This window comes from Callorhinus ursinus, unplaced genomic scaffold, assembly GCF_003265705.2.
Source record: "Callorhinus ursinus isolate GAN/ISIS: 27379988/994484 unplaced genomic scaffold, GSC_fseal_2.0 scaffold30, whole genome shotgun sequence".
In the NCBI taxonomy this organism is placed as follows: domain Eukaryota; kingdom Metazoa; phylum Chordata; class Mammalia; order Carnivora; family Otariidae; genus Callorhinus; species Callorhinus ursinus.
In genome coordinates this window covers 20,001,259-20,028,188 of record NW_027397092.1, presented here as the reverse complement: position 1 = coordinate 20,028,188, position 26,930 = coordinate 20,001,259, and the positions used below count along the sequence as shown (strand labels likewise).

At 42.1% G+C, this 26,930-nt stretch overlaps 1 protein-coding gene across 1 annotated transcript in view; it reads left to right on the top strand.

The window, feature by feature from the left end:
* TRPC7 (transient receptor potential cation channel subfamily C member 7) overlaps nucleotides 1-26,930 on the top strand; it is a 144,610-nt gene that overhangs the window by 36,584 nt on the left and 81,096 nt on the right. The window contains exon 3 of the mRNA XM_073878543.1: nucleotides 11,426-11,608. Within this exon, the coding sequence (XP_073734644.1) occupies nucleotides 11,426-11,608 (183 nt within the window). The remainder of the gene's footprint in view (nucleotides 1-11,425; nucleotides 11,609-26,930) is intronic.

Here is a 26,930-nt window from a genome sequence, read left to right as displayed (position 1 = left end):
CTGGAGATGAAAGTTCTGTGGGGTCTGAGGACAGAGTGGGGGCTAGAAGGAGCCTTGCGGGGAATCCAGTACAGGTTCTGAGGAGTGACCTGGGGATGGCGGTAACATAAGGAAGCATTACAACACGCTAAGGATTCGGTGAGGCAAGCTCAAGCACTTGGCGTGGTGCCGGGCACACAGGTCACACTCAGTACCTTCTCGCTGAGCAGGACTTCAAAGCCACCTCCTGCCCCTAGCACTCCCTCCTGCACATCCAACCCCCCACCCAGGTGACGGATGAGAAAACTGAACATTAAGATTGTATGGGAAGATTACAGTTAGTCTTATAAGACACTGGCAACTTCACATGTAAAGCAGGTCTCTTGTAGATGACATGTAGTTGCATCTTGTTTTCCTAACCTTTCCGCTTTCCTTCTCCCCTGGAAGCCCTGTCTCTCTTCATAACCAGTCTCAGTTCCATGGACTGTCATTATCATCACTCTCACACACATGCCTCCATTCCTGCACCCCTCTCCTGATCTACAGTTTTCCTCGGCAAAAAGACAATCCTCGTAAAATCTAATTCTCTACCTACTCCACGTAGGCACCCAGGGAGGTGAATGTGGTTAGAAAAAAATCAACCACATTAGCTGGCCTCATTTTGAATCTCTGACCATGAACCTCAAATGGACTCTCATTGTCCTCCAGCAATTATATCCTATCTCCTGAATCCATTCACGCTGAAATTTTCCTAAAACCTATTTCAGACCTCCTCTCCTCAAACCTCCATTGTCTTCCCCTGCCATTCTTTTTCTCAGCTGATAGTTTTTCCTTCCTATTTCACTGGGAAAAAAAAGTGAAACAACAGAAAGAAAATGTCTACAGATTCTCACCACCAATATGTCTACCTACTAGCATGCTTATCCACACACTTGACCTTCCCTCCTATGACAGATAAACCATATGTGATTCTGTCTAAACCTATTCCTTCATTTATATCTGAATATCTCATCTTCTGTCATCTTATGTGCTATTGAACTAAGGATTAATACGATGATCTACTGATATCAAATACAATGATCCGTATAATTATCTACTGAAAAGTTCCAATAATATACAAAATATTATGGTTTGTCCCATCAGGAGAAGGAAGGGAGAGAGGGAGGAAGGGAGGGAGGGAAAAAGAAGGGGCAAAAAGAAAGCTTCTCTTGACCCTACTTCTCACATCAGCTACTTTGCCATTTTTCTGCCCTCCTTTGCAATAAAACTCCTCAAAAGAGCTGTTTATACTGTTGGCCCAAATTCTCTCTCTTCACACTCTTTAATCCTCACCAGGAGGATTAAAGGTCAAGATTTCTTTTACTGCGCATAGGTAGTCACCCTTTCCAACTTCATCTGTTGAAATATTTTCTCCATGGAGTTGCTTTTGCATGGCTGTCAAAAATCATTGATCACATTTGTGTGGGTTTATTTCTATGCTCTCTATTCTCTTCTCTTGGCTTTATATCTATTATTTCACGAGTATTTAGTGAAATACTACTCTACTCCCCCCAAAATTGCTCCCATCAAGGTGACCAGTGACCTCCAAGTTGTTAAATCCAGTGGTCAATTTTCAGTCCCCCTCTTATTTGGGAATAATATTACCACCAGCTTTATAGGGTGTTACCACTTAATGAAATACTAAATAAACACTAATGAAATACTAAAATGTTTAGAACACTTTTATTATAAACTGCTATTAAAATCATTTCTTAAACAAACTCTGCCTAAATATCAAAGGCAGAAAGTCTCCCAGCATGCACACGAATGGTGATTTATCTCCAACTGTATTTCAGTTGGAGCCTTCAATGAACATTCCTGCCCAATAACTGCGTCCCTGAAGGGAGGCAAAGGGGGAGTAGATTTGAGGCCCACACCCTTTTTCATCTAATTTCTAAGGTCTCCGTTGAGGAATGAGTATTAATTATCTTGTACTGTGTGGGCGTCTCCACAACATCAGTCTGAGAAATTCATTTAACTTTTGACCAATCAGCGTAATAAGCTTCTCTCTCTCTCTTCTAAGTTTGTCAGTAGCTTTGAAAAAGTTTTGGAGTTGGGATTTTTAACCAAAGTCAAGCAAAGTAGTCATCTGTGTTGTTGTGCAGTAGAAACTATGGTATTGCCAAAACAATCACTTCAGCCCTAAAAATTCAAGGTATGAACATACCATGTTAGATGGTTTGGGTTTGTATTCTGCGTATTATGTGTTAGAGACTGAGATTCATCTCAGTAATAAGTGTGTTTGTGAAAATTATGGACCCAAAGAAAGGGAAGAAATTCTGGACCAGTTGAAAATCAAAGAATCTCTATTAATATCCGCATTGAGGAGAATGCAAGAAATAAATGGTGGATGAATACTGTAAAAACTATTCAATACATTAACCACGTAAAAACCTCTGAGCCAGTAATCTGGGGTTGAAAGCCAGCAAAACTTTGTTGTCAACATTTTGTTCTAAAAGATAATATTTTGTAAATCTTTAAACCAATGTAAAAGCATGTAACTGACTATTTTACTAGTCATATTAATAAATGGATCTAAGCTAAGTGTTCATTCAAGAGTAAACAATCCATATTTACAGACAACATGCTTGTCTATGTAGAAAATTACAGAGAATCTACAAAGCACCAGTAAGTAAGTTTAGCCAGGGCACAGGACATAAGGTCAACACAGAAAAATCAATCGTATCTCTATACACAGTAATGAACAATTAGAAACTAAACATTTAAAAAAATATTTCCAATAGCTAAAAAAAAATACTTAGATAAAATTCTTATAAAACAAATGTAGAATCTATATGTCAAAAGCTATAAAGCACTAAGGAAAGAAGTGAAGGAAGACCTAAATAATGGAGAAATAGAACATGTTCGTAGTTCAAAGACTCAATATAGTTAAGATGTCCGTTTTCCCCAAACTGATCTATAGACTTAACATAATTCCAGTAAAACTCCCAGCAGAACTTCTTGTAGATATGAACAAGCTTACTCAAACACGTATATGAAAAGGAAAGAAAGGAGAAAAAGCTTAAACAATTTGAAAAAGAATGATGAACCTGAAGGACTCAACATACCTCATTTTCCCACAATATAAAGCCAAAAAATACAAATACTAAATACTAGTGAAATAATAGATATAAAGTCAAGGAAAGAGAATAGAGAGCATAGAAATAAACCCACACAAATGTGATCAATGACTTTTGACAGGCATGCAAAAGCAACTCCATGGAGAAAGAATATTTCAACAGTTGAAGCTGGAAAGGGTGAATACCTATGCGCAGTAAAAGAAATCTTGACCTAAACCTTACACCTTATATAAAAGTTAACACAAAACAGTTCATAGACCTGAATATAAAACCTAAACTATAAAGCTTCTAGAGCAAGACAGAGGAGAACACACTGTGTCTAAGAAAAGAGATTGCTTAGTTGGGGCACCTGGGTGGCCCAGGCACTTAAGTGTCTGCCCTCAGCTCAGGTCATGATCCCAGGATCCTGGGTTCGAGTCCTGCATCAGGCTCCCTGCTCAGCAGGGAGTCTGCTTCTCCCTCTCCCTCCGCCCCTCTCCCCAACTTGTGCTCTCTCTCAGATAAATAAATAAAATCTTAAAAAAAAAAAGAAACATTACTTAGCTCTAACACCAGAAGCATAATCATAAAAGAAAAAAAAAAAAACGGGAGGCACCTGGGTGGCTCAGTCATTAAGCATCTGCCTTCAGCTCAGGTCATGGTCCCAGGGTCCTGGGATTAAGCCCCACATCGGGCTCCCTGCTCGGCAGGAAGCCTGCTTCTCCCTCTCCCACTCCCCCTGCTTGTGTTCCCTCTCTCCCTGTGTCTCTCTCTGTCAAATAAATGAATAAAATCTTTAAAAAAAGAAAAAAATGATAAATTTAAAATTTCTGCTTTTTGAAAGATGATAGTAAAAGAATGAAACTGTAAGTCACAGACCTGAGAAAATATTTACAAACCCTCTTATAAAAGAATTGTACCCAGAATATATATAAGAATTCTCAAAACTCAATAACAAGAAAATAAACTCAATTTAAAAAATGGAAAAGATATGAACAGACACTTCACCAAAAAGATACAAAGATGCTCATAAAAAGATGCTCAACATCATTAGCCATTAGGGGATACAAATTAAATGAGATACCACTACACAGAAAATAAACTGACCATACCAAGTTCTGGTAAGAATATGGATGAGCTGGAACTCTCACAATTCATTGGTGGTAATGTAAAATAGTATCCATTCCAAAAACTGAGCAACTTATCCGCGTTACCACTTACCATATAGCCAACAATCCCACTCCTATTTACCTTAAAGAACTGAAAATTTATCTTCACACAAGAATTGTACATGAATGTTTATAGAAGCATTATTCATAACTGCCAAAAACTAGGAGCACCCACATGTCCTTCCCTGAGCGAATGTATAAACAAACTGACACGTACAGGCGTGAATGTGGAATAGAAAGAAATGAATTACTGATACATGCAACATGGATGAATCTCAAAGGAATCATACTGAGTAAAAGAAGCCAGTCTCAAAAGGTTACGTAATATATGATTCCCTTAATATGACATTCTGGAAAACTCAAAACTCTAGGGCCTCCTGGTTCCTGCCCAGCACAGCCACAGCTCATGGTCCCGAAGAGCCACTGTCACACAAGGCAGCTTCAAAGAGCTGAATCTGGACAAATGGACTTGGGATGCTTACTCTCTGTCCATTCACCAGTGCCCACAAGCCAAAATGGCTCCCCCTTGTCACTTCCTTTAAGTACAGACTTGAGTATGTATGCCCTAATAGAAGGTAGAGAAGAGTTGCATATAGCAGTTCACTGAGATGGATGGCAAGGTCCACAATGATTTAAACCTCATTGTTGGTTTAATGGAAGTCATCAGCACTGACAAGACTGGAGACAACCTCCATCTCACTATGACACCAAGAATCGTATTACTGTTCATGAGATTACTCCTGAAGAGACCAAATGCAAGTTGTGCAAAATGAGAAAGATCTATGTGGCCACACAAGAAACCTCCTATCTAGTGATGTCTGATGCTGACACTATCCACAACCCTGATCTCATCAAGCAGAACAAATTCATTCAGATTGATTTGGGAACTGGTAAGGTTACAGACTTAATCATGTTCAACAATGGTAACCTGTGTATGCCTGGAGGTGTTAACCAGGACAGCACTGGTGTGATCACCAGAGCTAAAGAAAAGTGAATTCAGATTCAGAGTATATTTTTGATATATGAATCAGATCTGGAAGGAGAGAGAGAGAAGGAATCAAGGGTTTCTCCTGTATTTTATGTTTTCTTTCCCATGAGCCAGTCTTGCTCTCACTCCAATAATTAAAAACCACAAAGAGCAAGAGGTCAAGAGTTTGAAATCGATGGTCAAAATAAAGTGGTAACAATAATAAAAATTGCCTAACCATAGTTGAATCACTATGTTGTACACTTGAAGCTAATGTAACATTTCGTGTCAACTATAAAAAGATTTAAGTTGCCATTTGTAGGCTTTAGTATAAATTTTTATTTGACTTATTTTGTTATTGGTGTCATTTATTGTTAACTACACTAAGCATTTTACATTGTTTTGGTATTGTTTCTCCCAATGATTATATGATGTGTATATTATTACAGATTAAAAACTGAGATGCAGAAGAGGTGAATGGTTTGTTCCATTTCCCACAACTAAAAGTAGTAAAATAGAAGTTCAAACTCCAGGTCCTCCTGATTTTATTTTTCTTTTCAATTTTTATTTAAACTCAATTTAGTTAACCAATAGTGTATTATTAGTTTCAGAGGTAGAATTCAGTGATTCATCAGTTGCATATAACACCAGTGCTCATTACATCAAGTGCCCTCTTTCATGCCCATCACCCAGTTATCCCATCCCCTCTTCCCTGCCCTCCAGCAACCGTCAGTTTGTTTCCTAGAGTTAAGAGTTTCTTACCGTTTGCCTCCCTCTCTGTTTTTATCTTGTTCTATTTTTCCTTCCCTACCCCTAGGTTCATCTGTTTCTTAAATTCCACATATGAGTGAAATCATATGGGATTTGTCTTTGTCTGACTTATTTCACTTAGAATAATACCCTGTAGGTCCTCCTGACTTGAAAACCTGTATACTCACTTACTATCCTAGAGAATCTGTTAGGTGTTCAAACTTCCGTATATCAGCCCACCCTTTATTTCCCCAACTTAGGTGAGAGTCAGCCCCAATTAAGCCTCTGGTTTCCATGGTGTGCTAAGGAGAAGGGAATATCCTGCTCAAAGAGGCAACACAGTGAGAGGAAAGACTGCAGCACTGGGGTCAGATCTACCTGTTTTGAATCTTGGCTCAACCACTTAGTAGCTATGTTATCTTAGACAAGTAAACTGCTCTGATTGACTCAACATTCATGGAGCGTCTATCATGTTTCAAAATATGTTCTAGACTCTACTTGTGAGTAAAACAGCAATGTTTCCTACCCTCGAGAAACTTACATTCCAAGAGAGGACAGGGACAATAAATAGATAAAATATATAGTATGTGATGTCATATGGTCATAAAGAGTACTATGAAGGAAAAAGAAGTACGATAGGGTGATGGCAAATTGAGAAGGGCTACAATTTTTTTAAAAGACAGTCAAGGAAGGCGTCTGAGAAAGTGACATGTGAGCAAAGACTTGAATGAGTTGTGGAAGTTAGTCACTGAGATCCTGGAGAAAGAGCATTCCAAGCAAAGAAAATAGCCAGTACAAAGGTCTTGTCCATGCTGAATGTACTGGGAGAATAGCAATTAAGTGAGAGTGGCTGGAGTAGACTAAGGGAAGGAGAGAACCATAGGAAATAAAATCAGGAGGAGAATGGAGGGGCTAGAAATGCATGTCTTTGTAGGATGACATAACGACTCCACTTTGAGTGGATGGGACACTGTTGGCGTGTTTGAACAGGGCAGTGCCATGATCTGACTACTTTTTCTAAGTATCCCTCCAACTGATATATGGAGAATACACTATAGCAAATTAGGACAGATTTTTTTTTTTTGTCCTAAGCAAGTGAAAGGGTGGGGGAAACTAAGTAAGATGGAGAAGACTAGATCCAGAGTTAGTCTTGTTAAGTTTGAAGTGACAACTTAGCATCCAAGTGGAAATATCAACTTGGCAAGTGGATATATGAGTCAAGTTCAGGAGAAGGATGTGCCAAACATAACTTTTGGAGTCATCAGCATATGGATGGGATCTAATGCTCTTACATAAGATCACTAAGGCAATGAGTATAAATAGATAAAAGGAGAATTCAAAGGACAGGGCACATCTTTGGGGCATTCCAAAATTAAGATTATCAAGAAGAGAATAAATTCAGAAAGAATATAAAAAGTAGTCATTCAGGAAGAAAAATACACAAAAGAGCATATTAGGCTGGAAGCCAAATGAAAAATGTGTACCAGAGAGGAGGAAGTAATCATCTATGTCAAAGCTCTTGACAGGTCATGTAGTATGAGGATTGAGAAGCAACCACTGGATTTGGGAACATAAAAGTCACTTGTGACCTTGATAAGACAATCTCAGTGGAGAAAGTGGATGTGGGTGTGAAAGTCTTAGTGAATGGAATAAGAAAGAATGCCTGGAGGGTAACTGGAAACAATGAGTGTAGACAACTCAACAGAGGAGCTTTGCTATAAAATGGAACAGAAAACTGTAGTTGTAATTGGAGAGGAAAGTGGGGTCAAGAGAAATTCCTTTTTAAGATGAGAGAACAGCAGCATGTTTTATACTGAGCCAGTAGGGAAAGGGAGAAACTGACAAGGCAGGAGAAAGAAAGGAAGGTTCCAGGAGCCCTGTGCTTGCGTAGGCCATCAGGGGCTGCTATCCAGCACCAAAGTGGAGGAGACGGCCTTAGATGGGAGCAAGAGCACTTCATCCACAGCCAAAAGAGGGAGTAGTCCGTGAGTGCAGAAGCATGAAGGTAGAATATGTGAGCATGTCAGCCTGTGGTGCTTCTCTTCTGATGACTCCTATTGTCCAAGCAAAATGGGAGACAAGGTCCTCATGTGAGAGTTCGGAGGAAGGGGAGGTGTCGAAGACCGAAGAGAGGAGAAGGTATGCAATACTTGTTGGGAGAGAGGGAGGGTACCCGAGGTTGGAGGTAGTTGATAGCATGCCTGATCAGCGTGGCTGTGTGTTGTGCAGCCACATCTACTATGCAGAGGCAGGAACAGGGCAGTGGAGAGTTAGACTCCGCTAAGGTCAGGCTTCTGTCCAGTAAGAAGGATGAATAAGAGGAGGACAAGGACGAGAGTTGATGATATGTAGAGGGACGATTTTAACAACTGCCGTGAAGGATAAGCACTGCAAAGAAGGAGACAGGCCCCTTAAAGGGCATAAACACCGGTGAAAGGGAGGTATAATCAAAGCCTTGTCGCTCCGGTAGAATCAAAGGATTGCTGGGATTGGGGCCCCAGAGGGAGTGAGCTCAACATACAAAAGGCGGTGGTCAGAGTGGGGAGAGTTGGAGGTGGGGTCATGAAGGAGCTGTGGTTATGACAAGTAAGTAAGAGAATGAGTGGCTGAGTTAAGAGTTGAGGAGGTCACTAAGAAAGGCACTGTCAAGGAAATGAGAGGGCAGAGCAATGGGAGGGTCATGTTCCTGGACATTGAAACCCCCACGAATAACAACAGCAATGTTGGGAGAGTGGCAGTGAGACCGGGGCTGAAATCTTCAGGGAAGCTAAGAGTGATCCAGAGATGAGTAAGTTACAGATAGAAGGAAAAGTGGATTCAGCCTGTTTGCTTCTCTCTCTGGGTCTCAGTTTCCTCATTTTTAAGTGGGAAATGCTGACAGTCCTTCCATCATGAGATTTTTATAAGGATTAAGGGAGATGTTGCAGGCAGAACATCTGTCACCCACTGGGACTGGAAAATTAAATTATTTTTAAAAGGGCACTTGTGAACTCCTGGGTGTGTGTCTCATCTACCTCTAACTAAAGTTGGGAGAGTATGACCCAGAAGGCTTACCAAGCTCAGGGTTGACCCAATAAGTCACAATCCTCCTAATTCCCTAGAGACATTCACCTGGGGTCCTCTCTGGTAAGCCCGGGCCTGGCCATGACCACGCCCACCACCTGCAGCTGTCCTTATCCATGTCATCTGTCTTCCCGGCAGGCCCCGGTTCTCTCTGACTCTTCCAGCTATCTGCAGACACCAGGTTTCCTCCCAGCCTCAGTGTCTAATGCAGAAGGCAAAAGCAAACTACATGCTTTGGCTGCTCTGTCTGGTGGGCCCCCCCTTTTTATGGCCAAGCTAGCTGAAAGAGCCCAGGGAAGCTAAAATCTCAGGATGGTATCTTGTGTTCTGAACTGTGCTGAGCCCAGAAATGTGCAGAGGCTCTAGGGCAGTATAATCTGATGTTCCTAGGATGGGGACCTTGGGCCACGGACTGGGTCAGGCCCTTCCCACTTCTTTTCTCTATCTATCCATGCACTCAGTTCTAGACGGGAGTTTCTACCAAGGGATGAGGTCATGTCTAACTAACAGGGAAGTGTCTGTCTTACCAAGAACAGGCAACAATATTCAGAGACTCCTTCTTCTCAACACAGAGACAAGAAAGGCGATGGAGTGGGGGCCAGAGGCTTAGGACACCTGGGTTGCAGCAGCAGGACTGCCAGAGTTGAACAGGTCCCTTTTGCTGAGCCCAGTCCCTTGAGTTTTCCACCCCTGGTTCATCAGGGCCCTCAGAATATCGTATCTGGAATATGCTGTGAGCAAGCTTTACCTAGCATTACTGTTATGCAATCCAGACAGTGGATCCCTAGCCTCTACCCCCACACTACTCAGAGACAACATTTGCCCTTTTCATTGCCAATTTTTCACTGCCTAGTACATAGCAGGCCCTCAACAATGGGGGAGAGAAGGAACAGAGGGAGGGAAGGAGGAAGGGAGGGGTGTTAAGGATGGAGGAGCACAGACTACAGCTCTTCATCTCACCACCCAGCCCTGTGTCAAAACCTAGAAGACTCCAAGTATCTTCACTGAATTTTTCTCCATGACAGTCTGCCTGAGCTGAACAGTCATCTTCTTACCCAGAATTTCCCTTCTTCTCCTTAAATTATATATGAAAATGAAGGGTGGCCACTCTTGTCAGAAAACATTTTCTTGATCCTCTTCCCAGCAAACAAACACTTACCGTCCTCTTTCTCTAATACACAGTGACATTTTGATGCAGTAGTGCTGGAAGGAGACAAGAATCACTAATTCAGAAAAATGGCCAAGCTTCTACAGTTTGCCAGGCTCCCACCTATTTACTCAGGAGTCCAAATTCTGGAAAAGCAAACCTGCATTCCTATTTACCAACCACTATTTACCAGTCTGAAGGCTGTTGACATTGATTAACATTACAAGTGACATTTGGCTCTCGGTGTCCTTTCTGAATAGACTTGTTTCAACTAAGAAACGAACAAGGAAACCTCTAGAGGAAGATATTTTCGGGGAGTAGTGGTATGAGGGTGACCCGAAACATTTTTTTGTCCAACATTTTGGATCACTGTCTGGAACTGAAGCAATCTGCTTGGGGGAGAGGGAAGCTGGCATGTCACTCGGAAAGGAACTGCAGCCTCTCAAAGATAATTCTGAAAGGTATGCCTAGGGAAGAGAACACAGGACTCCAGAGGCAACTCATTTAAAAAAAAAAAAAAACAAATAAACGAAACAAAACAAAGGTCAAGGTCTAAAAATGTTTATTCAACAGGCAAGTAATTTAAGGAGCCAAAATTTGCCATACAAAAGGATGTGTGGTAAGAAAGGATCCTGTTAGATTTAAATTACATTTGATTTTTAAATTTATCACTTACAAGCAGATTATCCAGCACCTAAAAAGAAAGCACACCTGTGTACATTTTTTTTTCCAGTTTTAGCCTATCAGCCATATCTTTCCAGTAAACTTCCTGTATAGAAAAGTTACCACTCTACGTGGGTAGCAAATGAGTGAAGGGTTATTTCCAGTCTCCAAAGTTCATTTCTTTATCACCCCCTCTCCCAGAACTGGGCACAAAGAATTGCTGCTTTGAAAGAGCCAGGATGGGTGTCAGCGGCCATCAGAATCACTTAGAGAACAAGGTGAAAGGACAAATCCTGGGCGTCCTCCGCAGGAATTCTGACTCAGTCAGTCTGTGAGAGGCCCCGGGAATTTGCACCTCTAGCATGCACCCACGGTGACTCAGATGCAGGTAGCCTGCAGAGCCCACCCTGACCAATCCCTAGAAGAGGCCCTCTAGGTTGCTGTGCCTTCTGGACACAGTGCAGCCCTGGTTCCAATGCTCTCCGTAAGCACACACTTGGTGGACAGTCACTGATCCACGCTGCTGTGCTGGGCAAGCCGATCTGTGGGCCTCCTGTGACACACCCCTGATTTCTCTTTATTCTGTTAGAACGATTACAGGAAGTTATCTATGCAATGCAAGGATTTTGTGGTGGGCGTGCTGGACCTATGCCGAGACACGGAAGAGGTGGAAGCGATTTTAAATGGTGATGTGAACTTCCAAGTCTGGTCCGACCACCACCGTCCAAGTCTGAGCCGGATCAAACTCGCCATTAAATATGAAGTCAAGAAGGTAAGCTTCCCCACCTCTCCAGGCCTTCTTGCCTTGCAGGGCGGCTGGCCTCGATTTGGGCTCATGCGTATTTTACGTTCCTACAAGGTGACCATGAAAACACCAATCACCTGACTACTCTCTAGACAAAGAATGGCCAGACTTGCAGGATTGCTCAGAGCTCCTCAGCGAACCCCTCCCTTCACTCCCCAGCCCACCAAGGGAAAGGTAGCATGACTGTAATTCCAGGAACAGGCTTTCAGGCTGGAAAACAAAAAAGGAGCTTTTCAGCCTCCAAACAACTGGCAGGGACAACGTGACCTAACATCAGCGAGGAGGCCAATTCCCCAGTTTTCTCGAGAAACACATCACTCCGGTCTGTCAATAGCACTGATTGAGCTCTGTGTGCCTGGGGACTTGTGTAGAAAATGTTTTAGTGTGGAGGCTTTGTGGGATCCATGGGTCTGGGAGCCTTAGAGGAATTTCACTCCAAAGTCTTATGCAAGTACTCAGTAGGAAGCTCAAGGAGACTTGTCACAGGAGTAGGCTCGTCCCACCTCCTCAGTCAACCTCAAGGTGTCTTTAATGGCCACAGGCACCCAGTAGCCCTCAGGCCCACAGTGGCTGGTCAGACTGAAGTCCTAAGCAGCAAAAGTCAATTATGTTTCCACTTTGGATATATTCTGGATTCTTTAGAATCTGCCCTTATATTAGATGATGGCATCCACCTTATGAAAACTGCAGAGCTCCAAAGATCCATGTGTTTCAATATCACTGTGCTTTGCACGTAGGCAAAATGGGTGATCAGCCTTTAAGGCTTTTTATTTTTTTCCAGCTATTTCACAGGGTCAATACTGGGGGTATTTTCAATGCCCCCAAACTGACTTCTGGGCACTTCTCCTCGTACTTTTCTCAATTTGTGTGGAGGGAACCATCCTTCAACAAACCACATATATTTGTGGAATTCATCTAGTGAGAGCTTCCAAGTTTGAAAAAATCTTCCTGCCCTCTTACTTTTAATAATAATAAAAAAATCTAAGAAAAATAGCTTTGTCTGAAGACTCTGGGTCCCAAAGGCAAAGTGGACAAATCATAGGAAATGGGGCCTCTGATTACCATTCAAAAGCACATGGCTATGAAAAGAGAGGGAACAGGCTATAGCTTCAAGTACAACCCTCTTTTCTTGGCTCAGGAAAACTCTCATTTTTTCACCAACCCCAAGAGCTCAATGAGGCTTTTCATCAAAGCACAGCATTCTAACCCAGAAGCTGCTGAGATACCCATGGCCTTGGAGTTCACACAAACCCTGCTATGGAGACTGTTTAGCAGTGGTAAAGATGAGCTTGAGTTTCCAGAGCCACAAGTATTTCCTTCCTTCCCAAAGCCGGGATACCCTCCTGCCTCCCAGCACAGGGAAGGAGCACAGCGTGGAGGTGAAGATGTCTTTGAAAACCCAAACAACAGGAGATGCTTGGCATCTGCACATTTATATTTGCAGTTTCGGCCATTCACGAGCAATTCTAATGGCCCATAAAATGCAAGCATTCAACATTTTTCTGAAACAAATCTAAACCTCTTAGCAACACTGTCAGTGAGGGTAGATCAGTCAGCTAGTCCAGAAGTCTGGCCACCACCTCATAGCTACGTGTTCCCTCTTGTTGTCAACTACTAAGTACAAAACAGCCCCGGTGATGAATGAGAAGAGAAAGTAAAGTACTCCATGAACATGACGGTTCGGGACACAATTAAAAGGTTTTATGAGGGAAATTATTTAGTGGTATTTGCCAATTAGGAGAGTCATAAAGGTCTTAGGAAATATCCCTCATGAATGTCAAGGGTCTGCAGCAATCCATAGGTGGGAAGATGATAAACAACCTGCTTAAAAAGTCAGCCTTGCTCATTTTAAAGACCTCCAATGGGTAAATTCTCTCAAACCATGTATATCATTATGTAACAGCAGACAGACAGAGTTTTCCTTGACATTTATTCTATCATGAATTATAGTGAAAACACCTAATATTAAAAAGATGTATTAATATTATAATGAGATTTCATTTTTAATTTTGAACTTTAGCATGCTTCCATGGGCACAATCTAACCCTGGGTCATTGAGTTATGAAATGACTAGCATCCAAGCCTATTTATAATACACTGCCTTTACACCTGATACATACAATAGCTTTAAGGCTACAATATAGAACCATAAAAAATTCCTAAGTCTCTGCCCACATGGTATCAAATCAAACCATTAATTCAGTAATTAAAGCAAACTAGTTGTTCTTGGCAGTTTCATGGGCCGCTACTAAGTAAGACCTTAAAAAATGGTGTTTTGTTCAAATAAATCTGGAGATCTTGAATTAAGTAGAGTCAAACAGATTTCTTTGCTTAAAGACATTACAGAGCTTTAATATGCATTGCTACTCCAATTAAAAGAAAAAGGGTACAATATGTATCATTTGACCACAGAACTCTTTTTCACAGAAGATTGATGAAACTCGTTTTCCACGTAAAAGTCTTTGGGCAACTCTAATATAGAATCAGCCTATATGAGCTATGAAACGCACAGATCTAAATGAAGTGGGTGCCGCCCTTGCTGGTAATGAGCCCTGGATCGTGTCCTTCACCTGAATGTCTGCCTCTCTTCAGGCACCACACTAATGTCTGGTCCTCTGGCTGGCTCAGTCATAATGTCAGCCTCCATTAGCTCAAGACAATTATCCCACCATTGCACAAGGGACCACCTGGTAAAAAGAAAAGAATCATGAAGTAGGTGTCAGGAAACCAGATTTTTAGCATGATTCTTTCACTTACTACCCATGTGGTCTTGGGCAAGTCTTTGAAGCTCTGAGTCTCATGCCCATCTGCAAAATGAGCGTATAAGCCTCTGTTTCCATTTTCTGTGAACCTTCAAGTGAATTCATATGAGAGGAAATGGCTCTGCAAACTGTAAAGTTCTCTGGAGTTCCACAGGGAAGCATCATTGCTGTGATTCAATGATGTCCCCCTTCCTTGTAACTGGGGGGCGGGGGGGTCTTTCTACTTCCAGAGCTATTCCCTAGCTTGTCCTTTGTCTTCTCCCTAGAAAATGCTAGAAACTTCCCCTTGGGTAAGGACATTGTCATTATAGCCTAAAATCCTTCCAGAAAAGACAAAAGGCCTTGTGAGGATATGGTTGTTCTCCATGACTTCTGTTTTAAGAGAGTAGCTCAGCCTCCCCCAAAACCCAGGCAGATGTGTCATCTGAAATGTTAATCGTTGTGTTTAGAAGAAAGTGTTGGAAAAGTGGCTCAGAAGGTGCCCTCTGAGGTTAATCCTGGTCCAACCACTTAATGGAGTCACTTGAGCAAGTCACTTAGCCTCTCTACTTCTCACTTACCTCATCTATAAAGTTTGGATAATAATACCTACTTCATAGGATTACAGTAAGAATCAAATGGGATAAAGTGTGCCTCAAACAGCGTCGGGCCCATCAGCCTGTGGGTATAGATGAAGCAGTACACTACACACACTGTGCTGGCTTAGAGCCCATGTTCATGTTACTTAACACATTTCTGTCACCCATCTCAGTCCATCCCAGCCTTAACAGGTTACGGTCCTTTTGGAAGCCAAGGCTGCCTTATGAAGAAGCAAGGGGGCTTCTCTCCCCATGCTGAGTCACATGTAATCTCAGAAGCAACTCTCCTTAGGCCTCATGGATAAAGAAACCAATCCCTCCAGCTTTGGCCTGCAGCCCGCCATATATAGGCCTTGGTCTTCTCCTTCAGGGCCAATGTGGCTAGCAGACATCTTGCTGTCTTCTCCATTTCTCTCTCTCTGGCCCCATGGAACCCCTTAGGCATCATTTAACTAATATCTTTCTTAAAGGCACTCCTCTCCCTCTGCATATCAACTCTAAATAAAAGCTTAGGGGACTTCCAGCTCCACCAACAGGGAGTCGAAATCAGTCTCAAAATCCATTTGGGCTCAGCTGGACCCAGGCTGCACCCATAAAGGGAGCCCAGTGTCTAGCATGTGGTCATTGCTGAGTGGCTGGTCACAGAGATCCAGACTCAATCCCTGGTGCTCTCTTCAACTTGACTAACTGAAGACACACATCTGAACCCTTTACTTTCATCCCTCCCTCTCTCTCCTCTTGATTGCTTCTTCACCTCTACGCTCACAGGGATGTTCTTTTCCTTTCCTTTCCCTACATCGTCCCTTGCTTCTTCCTGACTCCAGGTCTGTCTCTATGGGGGTCATATAAATCTCCGAGTCACTGAAAGAACTTTGTAGACATGTGTCACTCAAGCTCAAATGCCACAGGAGAACGGGACAAAGGGACCCAGCAGGTCCTATTTTGCACAGCAGAAGCCTTAACTCTACCTAGAGAGGAGGTGGAGGCTCCTTTGGACATAACTAAGCAAAGATCTATTATTTAAAAAAAAAAAAAGGAGAACACATGAATATTTTGTCCAAAATTACATTAGTGCCACTGCAGAGAGCATGTCTATTATCAGGCAATATCACCAGTAAGGGAGTAGTAGTTCAGTCTGACAAGTTGTTTCGGCCACAGCCTGTGGGCTCTATAGACACTGATCAGCCTGCTGGGCATTCCAAGAGGGGTATGACAGTCCTGTCCTCAAAGAGCCATCGGGGGGTAGGTAAGGTGGGGACAGGGATGCTATGACCGTAGCAGCAGCAGCCTCTGCACCTCGCTAGCTGAGCAAAGTAGAGTTCACAACAGTCACTTCCAGACTTGCAGGTGGACCCCGCTCTCTAGTGCCCTGTCCTGCAGCTTGGTTTGTGGAAACTAAGCATGGCACTGGCCATCTTTCCTCCCAACTGAGGAGACTCCCCACTCTCCTGCAGGAGCAGCTTCACTTTGCTGAGCCTTCCAGACTCTGAAACAGTGCCCATTCCTGACTCCACCAAGCTCCTAGGTGATTCCTGGCTCCGAAGGCTAGTCTCACATGAAACAAAGCCCTGGGACAGGACAAAGGGTGGGAGAAGCAGTGAAAAGAGGGCCCTCACTAACCCTACTAAGACAGTTCCCTTTTTCTCCACACCATTGTACTCAGGAAATAACATCCCTGATAATTTCCATTCTTAGGCATCATTTAACTTAGGCATCATTTAACAAACATTCACTGTGTCCGCTACACCACCAACTCCACGCTGAGCACGGGGGAGACTTAGAAGATCAAGACCTAGGCCTTACCCTTGAGGTGTTCATCCAGCAAAGGAGAGAGAAGTGTGAACCACCATTGCGATCTTGTCTGAGCAGGACAAACAGAAACAGGAAGTGGCAGCATGGAGGCCAGAGGAAGCAGTGACCAGCTCAGTCGGGACCCCAGGAAAAGTTTCCCAGAAGCAGAAATGCTTGAGACAAGGCTAAAAGGATGAGAGGTGCTGGACGGGATGTCAATTTAGCCAAGAAGCAAGGGAGGACAATTTAGGCAGAGGGAAGCAGAAGCTGAGAAGTCACAGATACCTGAGGAAGAGTGGCATGGATGGGGCTATGTTTAGAGGGGGACAAGTGTTTCCCTGTGGCTGTATCACTGTGGGAAAGGAGCAGAACCAAATCCTTGAGGGCGTTTCATTACACAGCCACTTGGACTTCGTCCTGGCAGCACTATCCCAGGGAATTTTCTGTGATGATGCAAATGCTCTATTTTCTGCTGTCTGACACGGTAGACACTAGCTTCTTATGCATGGCTAGCCAGCACTGGAAATGTGGCTAAGGTAATTATGGAACTGAATTCTTAGTATTTTCTAAATGAATTGGTTCAAATATCAAAGCTGATTATGGGCAGTGGGTACCACACTGGACAGTATGGCTGTATATCCTCACTCATGCCTTCAACAAGCTTTCAGTGAGTGCCTACAAAGCATGCTGTGCTAATGACTGGGGATGTGGTGCTGAATAAAAAGGATGTGATGTCAGCCATCATGGGAAAGACAGATGTTAATCAACACAACACACCAATAAATTGCAATGTTGGATTTGAAGTATTACAAAAGAGAAGACCATGATATTATAACTTCTAAAGTTAGCTGTCACCTAATCAGGGAGGGCAATGAAGGCTTCTCTGAGGAAGTCATACTTGCTCTGAGAGCTAAAGAATAAAAAGTTAACCAGTTGTGGGGAGGACATTTCTAAAGGAGAGAACATGTTCAAAGCATATTCAAAGGCCCTGTGGTAAGAGAAAACATAGCATATAAGAGAAACTGAAAGAAGGTGAATGTGGCTGAGCTGGAAGGCATGGGGAAGAGTGGGGCATGGGATGAATGTAAAGAAGCAGGCAGGGACCAGACCATGCAGAAAGGCTCATTGACCATGCTAAAGAATTTTGTTCTCATTCTTTTTTCAAGAATAAGAGGAAGCCACTGGAGAACTTTAATGAGAAGTAGTTGTAGAGATGAGGAAAGATGCAGAGACAGTTTTTCCTCTGAGAAAAGCTAGAAGGCAAACAGGGTGGGTATGGATGCAGCACAGTTGTTGGGGAAGAGGGACGTGATATTAATAAAGACAGGCGTCGTTAAGCTCTGTTGACAAGCAAAGCCAAAGTTATAGTGGCTTTTAATGAAAGAAGGCTTATTTATTGCTCATCCTATTTCCATCTTGGAAGAGAATTCACTCAGGAATCCAGGCTGATAGGACAGCTACCCTCTCCAATGGTCCCACCCTGTCAAAGGGAACAGCAGTGACAGAGAGTCCCCCACCAGCAAGGAAATGCTTCCACCTAGAAGTGACACACATTGTTCTCCCACTTACAACTCACCGTCAACAATTAGTTACGTCACCCACAACACCATGAGAGAAGCCAGGAAGTATAACCCTGCCATATGTTGAAAGGAGAGAAAAATGAAGCTATTTGGCAAATAGCACTAAGAACTACCAAAAGGATAAAAGTTGAAGGAATTCATATTAATAGCCTCAATTTCTCTATAAATAGGAAGCAGAATCACCCTCTGAGGTAGAAAGCAGCCTGAAAAAAAGTGAAAAAAAAATTGAGGAAAAATTCCGCGGGAGATGGAATAGAGAGCTGAGCAGTAGAGCCAACAGCCCAGCCAAGAGGGAAGGTGGTAAATTCTTTGCCAACAGCCAGTGTTCTTAATAAAAATAGAAAATCTCTACCAAGACCAAAAACATAAAAACGATAACACACAAAATCAATGTCTTCCATGAACCTCAATTCCATGCTGTCAACTTCAAGATTTTTTCATAGACATGGGGCCCAGAAGTACATAATGTATCCATAGGCCCAGAAGTACATAATGTATCCACAGATTCCTCTCAAAGCATAACGCCAAGGAGGGCGGGGTGTGCTGGGGAGGGGGTGATTCCACACATCACCATTCTGTGTAAAGCTGGGCCAGGACCTCTAACCACAGCAGAAGTCCCTTTGCTTTTTTCTTCCAAAAATCTCCACCTTGTGCACATTTTACAGCCATGCTGTAAATGGACCCATTTTTCTACCTGGAAAAACTCCCAGAAGAAAACAGAATGTGTTGGGTAGAAATACAGTGTTACAGTTGAGCGCCTGCCTGCTCAAATTCTCCAGTTACTAAGTATGTGGCTTGCATTAAGTTGCTTAGCCTGCTGGCCCGCAGCAGCCTCCCAGAGAAGGTGAACCCTGATGCTCAAGAGCCTGCTGGATGAAATCTGTGTTAAAAGACACAATGAGGCTCAGCAATAGATGCACAGCTGGCTGAAACCCCTCACCCAAATGCAGTGACCATGGGGAGGGACACTAGAGAGAGGGAAGATGACCTCTGCCTGGGGTTCTGTCTCATTTCTTCTGTCTGCATAGAGCATGGGGACAGCGAGCAAAGGGGACCTGGGGACACCAGGGCTTTCTAGAGGACGTCTGAGAGTCCATTCAGACACTCACATGCTCTAAGCAGACATTCTCCCACTGTGTTTTCCTGCTGAGGCATCGTTTTACCAGATGCTCAGAGTTAAGAAGATCAGAGTTGTCAAAAACACAGTCTGGCTGGTCAGGCACTACCCCAAACTGTGCTGCAGGATGCCCAGTAACTGCCAAACACTGTTGGAATCCATCGGTGTCGAAAGCATCAATCAGCATCCTCTTTGTGGATTCCTCTCAGCATTTCCATAGCCCTAGCCTGACTACATGGCACAAAAATTATCAATGTCCATGAATCTCTCAGCCCAGAGGGGCTATCTTTTGCATAGGAAAAGGAAGTTTTGTTTTTCTCAAGCAGCAAATCTTAAGAAGGACTAATCCAAGTACACACATACCCCTTTTCTGCCTGGAAAAACTCTCAGAGGAAAAATAGAACCTGTTGGGCAGCAGTACAATGTTGTGTCTAGAAGCCTGACTGTGCATGTTCAAGTCCTAAATCCTTCCCCTACTAGATATGTGACTTCAGACAAATTATCTCATCCCTGGTGCTCAGTTTCCTTATCTCTATAATGAGCACAAATAAAACCTAATAAACAATAATCAGGGTTTCTTAACACACATAATGCAGCTAGAACATGGTAAGCGCATAATAAATGTTAGCTAATGGAAGCTGTTTGCCATGTTGGCCTTACAAGTAGAACTATCCTTAAAAACTAAACCAGGACTGAGGGAGGAATTAGGATGGCAGAGTAGTAGGGGGACCCTGAGCTTGCGTCGTCCCTCAAACACAGCTAGATAACATCAAATCATTTTGAACAACTAGGAAATCATCTGAGGATTAAGAAAACAATCTACACAATTGGAGGGAGAGAACATGGTAGATGGGAGGTTCCGGGCCATGAATTGGGGGAGAGAAAAGCCATAGACCCACAAAGGGGAGGGAACACTTTTCGCGAAGTGAGGTCAATGAGAGAGGGAGAGAGTGTGAGAGAGAGCAGCACATAGGGTTCACACGAGGTGCCGTGGTGTGGGGATCCCCTGGGTCGCACTGGGAGAGATTGCTCCCCTTCCTGAAGTACATTTGTAAGAGGGTATTTTACCTCTCCAAGGACAAAAGGCCTGCCGGGAGCCATCCAGCAGCCATTCAGCAGCAAGGGCCAGAGAGGTGCTCAGAGGGCAGATAACCTGCAGCTTTTCACTGTGTGTCACAACAGACTCCAGCCACCATGCCTGGGCCCCACGTCGTGTGACTGCTTCCCTGGGACAGAATGGTGTCTGGCACAGCACTGCCAGGCTCTTCTCTGGGGGAGGGGAGGGGGTCCGCACCTTGCCAGGCCCTTTAAGATTTGGAGTTTTGAATCCCAGCCACCAGCCAGAGACAAACACAGGAGAACTGTGGCGCCAGACATGCCGACGGCCAGGCACAGACAGGTTGAAGGCAAGGATCTGATGAAAGCCTGGGACGCAGGAGAGGAGACTTTTTCTGTGAGGGCCTCCTGAAGAGCGGTGGCCATGAGTTCCCCTACCTGCGGCCAAGAGGATGGGGTGATGCCATCTTCCACCCCCGGCCACCAGCACCGTCGGACTTCAGAGACAAACACAGCACTTCCAGGGGAGGCTGGGGTCACTTAAACCAACCCCAGCCCCTGCCTGGCAGGGGCATCTTTACAAGGGCAGGTCTGACTGTGAGCCAGCCCAGCAGGCCTCTCCCCCAGAAGACCAACATGGGACCCTCCACATGTACCTGGGCTGCTGATCAAAGAGCACACCCAAGAGTCAGCTTCAGTTCTGATGGGATAGGACCAGGCTTGCTTGCTTTTTCTTTTTTTTTTTTTTCTTTCTTTTTTTTTTCCTTTGGTATCAGGCTTAGACTTTCTTGTTTTTGGTTGGTTGGTTTGCTTGTTTCCTTTTCTTGTTTTTTTTGGATCAGGCTTCTTTTTCTTTTTTTTCCCTTCTTTCTTTCTCATTCTTTAGAATCAGGCTTATAGTTTTTGTTTACTTGCTTTTTTATTCCCTTTTCTTTTTCTTTTCTTTTTTAAATTTTTTTTTATCAGGTTTACCTTAACAAACAAGTCAAAGCATATCTAGTTTAAGGTCCAAACACTCCCCACTGAAAGCAAGGAGGAACTCTGCAGAGGACTGACCTGTGGGAAAGAGCAACCAAAACACAACAGCAGAGTGCACACTGAATACACAACAAACACTTCCTGAAGCACCAGGCCCTGGTCAGTGTAGGACCCCTTCTTAATATAGTATTAATCTCAGGACCAGGAAACAGAACAAGCTTTCTTAATATACGAAAGACAGAAACCTAGACATGATGAAAAGAAGGAGGATTTCTCCCCAAAAGAAACATCAAGAAAAGATCACAGCCAGGGATTTGCTCAAAAGAGATATAAGCAATATATCTGAACAAGAATTTAGAAAAACAGTCCTAAGAATACTAACTGGGCTTGAAATGAGCATGGAAGACACCAGGGAAACCCTGGCTGCAAAGATAAAGACCTAAAAACTAGGCCAAAATAAAAAATGCTGTAACTGAGATACAAAACCAACTGGATGTAATCACAATGATGATGGAAGAAGCAGAGGATACAACAGGTGATACAGAAGACAAAATTATGGAAAATAATGAAGCTGAAAAAGAAGAGGGAAAGATAAATCACAAATAAAGACTTAGGGAACTCAGTGACTCTACAAAGCACAATAATAACCATATCATAGGAGTCCCAGAAGAACACGAGCAGGGGGAAAAGGGGCAGAACTTGAACAAATTATAACTGAGAACTCCCCTAATCTGGGGAAGGAAATGGGCATTCAAGTCCAAGAGGCATAGAGAACTCCCTTCCTATTCAACAAAAACAGGTAAACAACAAGACACATCAAAATGAAACTTACAAAATACAAAGATAAAGAGAGAATTCTGAAAGCAGCTAGGGATAAAAGGTCCTTAACCTACAAGGGTAGACGCATGTTAGCAGCAGACCTGTCCACAGAAACAAGACAGGCCAGAAGAGAGTGCCATGATATATTCAACATGCTAAATGCAAAAAAAATATGCAGCCAAGAATACTTTATCCAGCAAGGCTGTCATTCAAAATAGGAGAGATAAAGAGTTTCCAAGACAAGCAAAAACTAAAGGAATACATGAACACTAAACCAGCTCTGCAAGAAATACTAAAGGGGACCCTTTAAGCAGGAAAGATTTTGCAACAAAGACTAGAAAGCAATAGAGACAATCTACAAGAACAGTAACTTTGCAGGTAATACAATGGCACTAAATTCATAGCTATCACTAATTACCTGAATATAAATGGACTTAATGCTCCAATCAAATCAGGGTATCAGAACAGATAAAAAACCAAGACCCATCAATATTCTGCTTACCAGAGACCCATTTTAGAGCCAAAGACACCACCAGATTGAAAGTGAAGGGGTGGAGAACCATCTATCATGCTAATGGACCTCAAAAGAAAGTTGGAGTAGCTATACTTATATCAAACAAACTATATTTTATTTATTTTTTTAAATTTTTTATTGTTATGTTAATCACCATATATTACATCATTAGTTTTTGGTGCAGTGTTCCATGATTCATTGTTTGTTCATAACACCCAGTGCTCCATGCAGAACATGCCCTCCTCAATACCCATCACCAGGCTAACCCATCCCCCCACCCCCTCCCCTCTAGAACCCTCAGTTTGTTTTTCAGAGTCCATCATCTCTCATGGTTCGTCTCCCCCTCTGACATACTCCCCTTTTCTTCCTCTCCTGTTATCTTCTTCTTTTTCTTTTTTCTTAAAATATGTTGCGTTATTTGTTTCAGAGGTACAGATCTGTGATTCAACAGTCTTGCACAATTCACAGTGCTCACCGTAGCACATACCCTCCCCAATGTCTATCACCCAGCCACCCCATCCCTCCCACCCCCAACCACTCCAGTAACACTCAGAAACAAACTATATTTTAAACCAAAGACTAATAAGAGATGAAGAAAGGCACTAAATCATAATGAAGGGGGCTCTATCCAACAAGAAGATCTAACAATTTTAAATATTTATGCCCCCAATATGGGAGCAACCAAATATATAAATCAATTAATAACAAACTTAAAGAAACTCATTGATAATAATACAATAATAGTAGGGGATTTAACACCCCAATCATAGCAATGAACAGATCATCTAACCAGAAGACCAACAAGGAAACAATGGCTTTGAATGACACACTGGATCAGATGGACTTAACAGATATATTCAGAGCACTTCATCCTAAAGCAGCAAAATACACATTCTTTTTGAGTGCACATGGAACATTCTCCAAAAAAGATCAAATACTGGGTCAAAAGTCAGGTCTCAACCAATACAAAAAGAATGAGATCATAACCATGCATATTTTCAGACCACCACACTATGAAACTTGAAGTCAATCACAAGAAAAAATTTGGAAAAACCACAAATACATGGAGGTTACAGAACATCCTACTAAAGAATGAATGGGATAACCAGGAAACTAAAGAAGAAATTAAAAAATACATGGAAGCAAATGAGAATGAAAACACGAGTCCAGTCCAAAACCTTTGGGATGCAGGAAAGGTAGTCATAAGAGGGAAGTATAGAGCAATACAAGTCTCCCTCAAGAAGCAAGAAAAGTCTTAAATACACAACCTAACCTTACATCTGAAGGAGCTGGTAAAAGAACAGCAAATAAAGCCTAAAACCAGCAGAAGAAGGGAAATAATTAAGATTGGAGCAGAAATAAATGACATAGAAATCAAAAAACTATAGCACAGATCAACAAAACTAGGAGCTGGTTCTTTGAAAGAAGTAACAAAATTGATAAACCCCTAGCCAGACTTATCAAAAAGAAAAGAGAAATGAGCCAAATAAAATCACAAATGGAAGAGGAGAGATCATCAATACCATAGAAATACAATTATAAGAGAATATTATGAGCAATTATATGCCACTAAATTGGGCAATCTGGAAGAAATGGATAAATTCCTAGAAACATATAAATTGGAAACTGAAACAGGAAGAAATATAAAATTTGAACAGACCTACAAATAGCAAAGAAACTGAATCAGTAATCAAAAGTCTCCCAGGGCCACATGGCTTCCCAGTGGAATTCTACCAAACATTTAAAGAAGAATTAATACCTATTCTTCTGAAGCTCTTTCAAAAAATAAAAATGGAAGAAAACTTCCAAACTCATTCTATGAGGCCAGCATTACCTTGATTCCAAAACCAAAGACTCCACTAAAATGGAGAATTACAGACCAATATCCCTGATGAACATGGATACAAAAATCCTCAACAAGATACTAGCTAATGGAATCCAACAGTACATTAAAAGGATTATTTACCACAATCAAGTGGAATTTATTCCTGGGCTGCCAGGGTTGTTCAAGATCTGCAAATCAATCAACATGACACACCACATTACTAAAAGAAAGGATAAGAACCATATGAAACGCTCAATAGATGCAGAAAAGCATCTGACAAAATACAGCATCCTTTGCTGATAAAAATCCTCAAAAATCCAAAAGTAGGGATAGAAGGAACATACCTCAAGATCATAAAGGCCATAAATGAAGGACCTACAGCTAATATTCTCAATGGGGAAAAACCGAGAGCTTTTCCCCTAAGGTCAGGAGCATGACAGGGATGTCCACTCTCACCACTGTTGTTCAACATAGTACTGGAAGTCCTAGACTAGCAATCAGACAACAAAAAGAAATAAAAGGCATCCAAAAAGGAAAGGAAGAAATCAAACTTTCATACTTTGCAGGCGACATGATACTCTATGTAGAAAATCAGAAAGACTCCACCAAAATTGCTAGAACTGATACATGAATTCAGCAAAGTCACATGATATAAAATCAACATACAGAAATCTGTTGCATTTCTATTATACACCAATAATGAAGCAGAAGAAAGACAAATCAAAGAATCAATCCCATTTACAACTGCACCAAAAACCCTAAGACACCTAGGAATAAACCTAACCAGAGGTAAAAGATCTGTATACTGAAGAACACTACACTGTACACTCTAGAACACTTATGAAAGAAATTGAAGAAGACACAAATGGAAAAACAGTCCATAATCACGAATTGGTAGAATAAATATTGTTAAAATATCTATACTACCTAAAGCACTCTACACATCTAATGCAACCCCAATAAAAATAACACCAGCATTTTTCACAGAACCAGAACAAAAAATTCTAAAATTTGTATGGAACCAGAAAAAATCTGGATAGCCAAAATAATGTTGAAAAGGAAAAGCAGAGCGGGAAGCATCACAATTCCTGGACTTCAAGCTGTATTACAAAGCTGTAATCATCAAGACAGTATGATAATGGCACACAAACAGACACACAGATCAATGGAACAGAATAGAGAACCCAGAAATGTACCCACAACTGTATGGTCAACTACTCTTCAACACAGCAGGAAAGAAGATCCAACAGAAAAAAGACAGGTTCTTCAACCAATGGTATTGGAAAAACTGGACAGTGACATGCAAGAATGAAACTGGACCACTTTCTTTCACCACACAAAAAAATAAATTCAAAATGGATGAAAGACCTAAATATGAGACAGGAATCCATCAAAATCGTGGAGGAGAACACAGGCAGCAACCTCTTTGACCTCGGCTGCAGCAACGTCTTACTAGACATACCTCCGGAGGCAAGAGAAGAAACAAAAGCAAAAATGAACCATTGGGACTTCGTCAAGATATAAAGCTTCTGCACAGCAAAGGAAATACTCAACAAAACTAAAAGACAACCAACAGAATGGGAAAAGGTATGTGCAAATGACATATCTGATAAAGGGTTAGTATCCAAAATCTATAAAGAACTTATCAAACTCAACACCCAAAAACCAAATAATCCAGTTAAGAAATGGGTAGAAGACATGAATCGACACTTTTCCAAAGAAGACATCCAAATGGCCAACAGACACATGAGAAGATGCTCAACATCATTCAGTATCAGGGAAATACAAATCAAAACCACAATGATACCACCTCACACTGGTCAGAATGGCTAAAATTAACAACTCAGGAAACAACAGAGGTTGATGAGGATGTGGAGAAAGGGAACCCTTTTCCTCTGCTGGTGGGAATGCAAGCTGGGGCAGCTACTCTGGAAAACAGCATGGAGGCTCCTCAAAAAGTTAAAAGTAGAACTATCCTACGACCCAGCAATTGCATTACTAGGTATTTATCCAAAGGATACAAAAATGCTGATTTGAAGGGGCACATGCACCCCAATGTTCATAGCAGCATTATCAACAATAGCCAAATTATGGAAAGAGCCCAAATGTCTATCAACTAATGAATGGATAAAGAAGATGTGGTATATATATATATATATATATATACATATATATATATATATACACATATATATGTTACACAGTGATCAAAAAGAATGAAATCTTGCCATTTGCAATGACATGGATGGAACTAGAGGGTATTATGCTA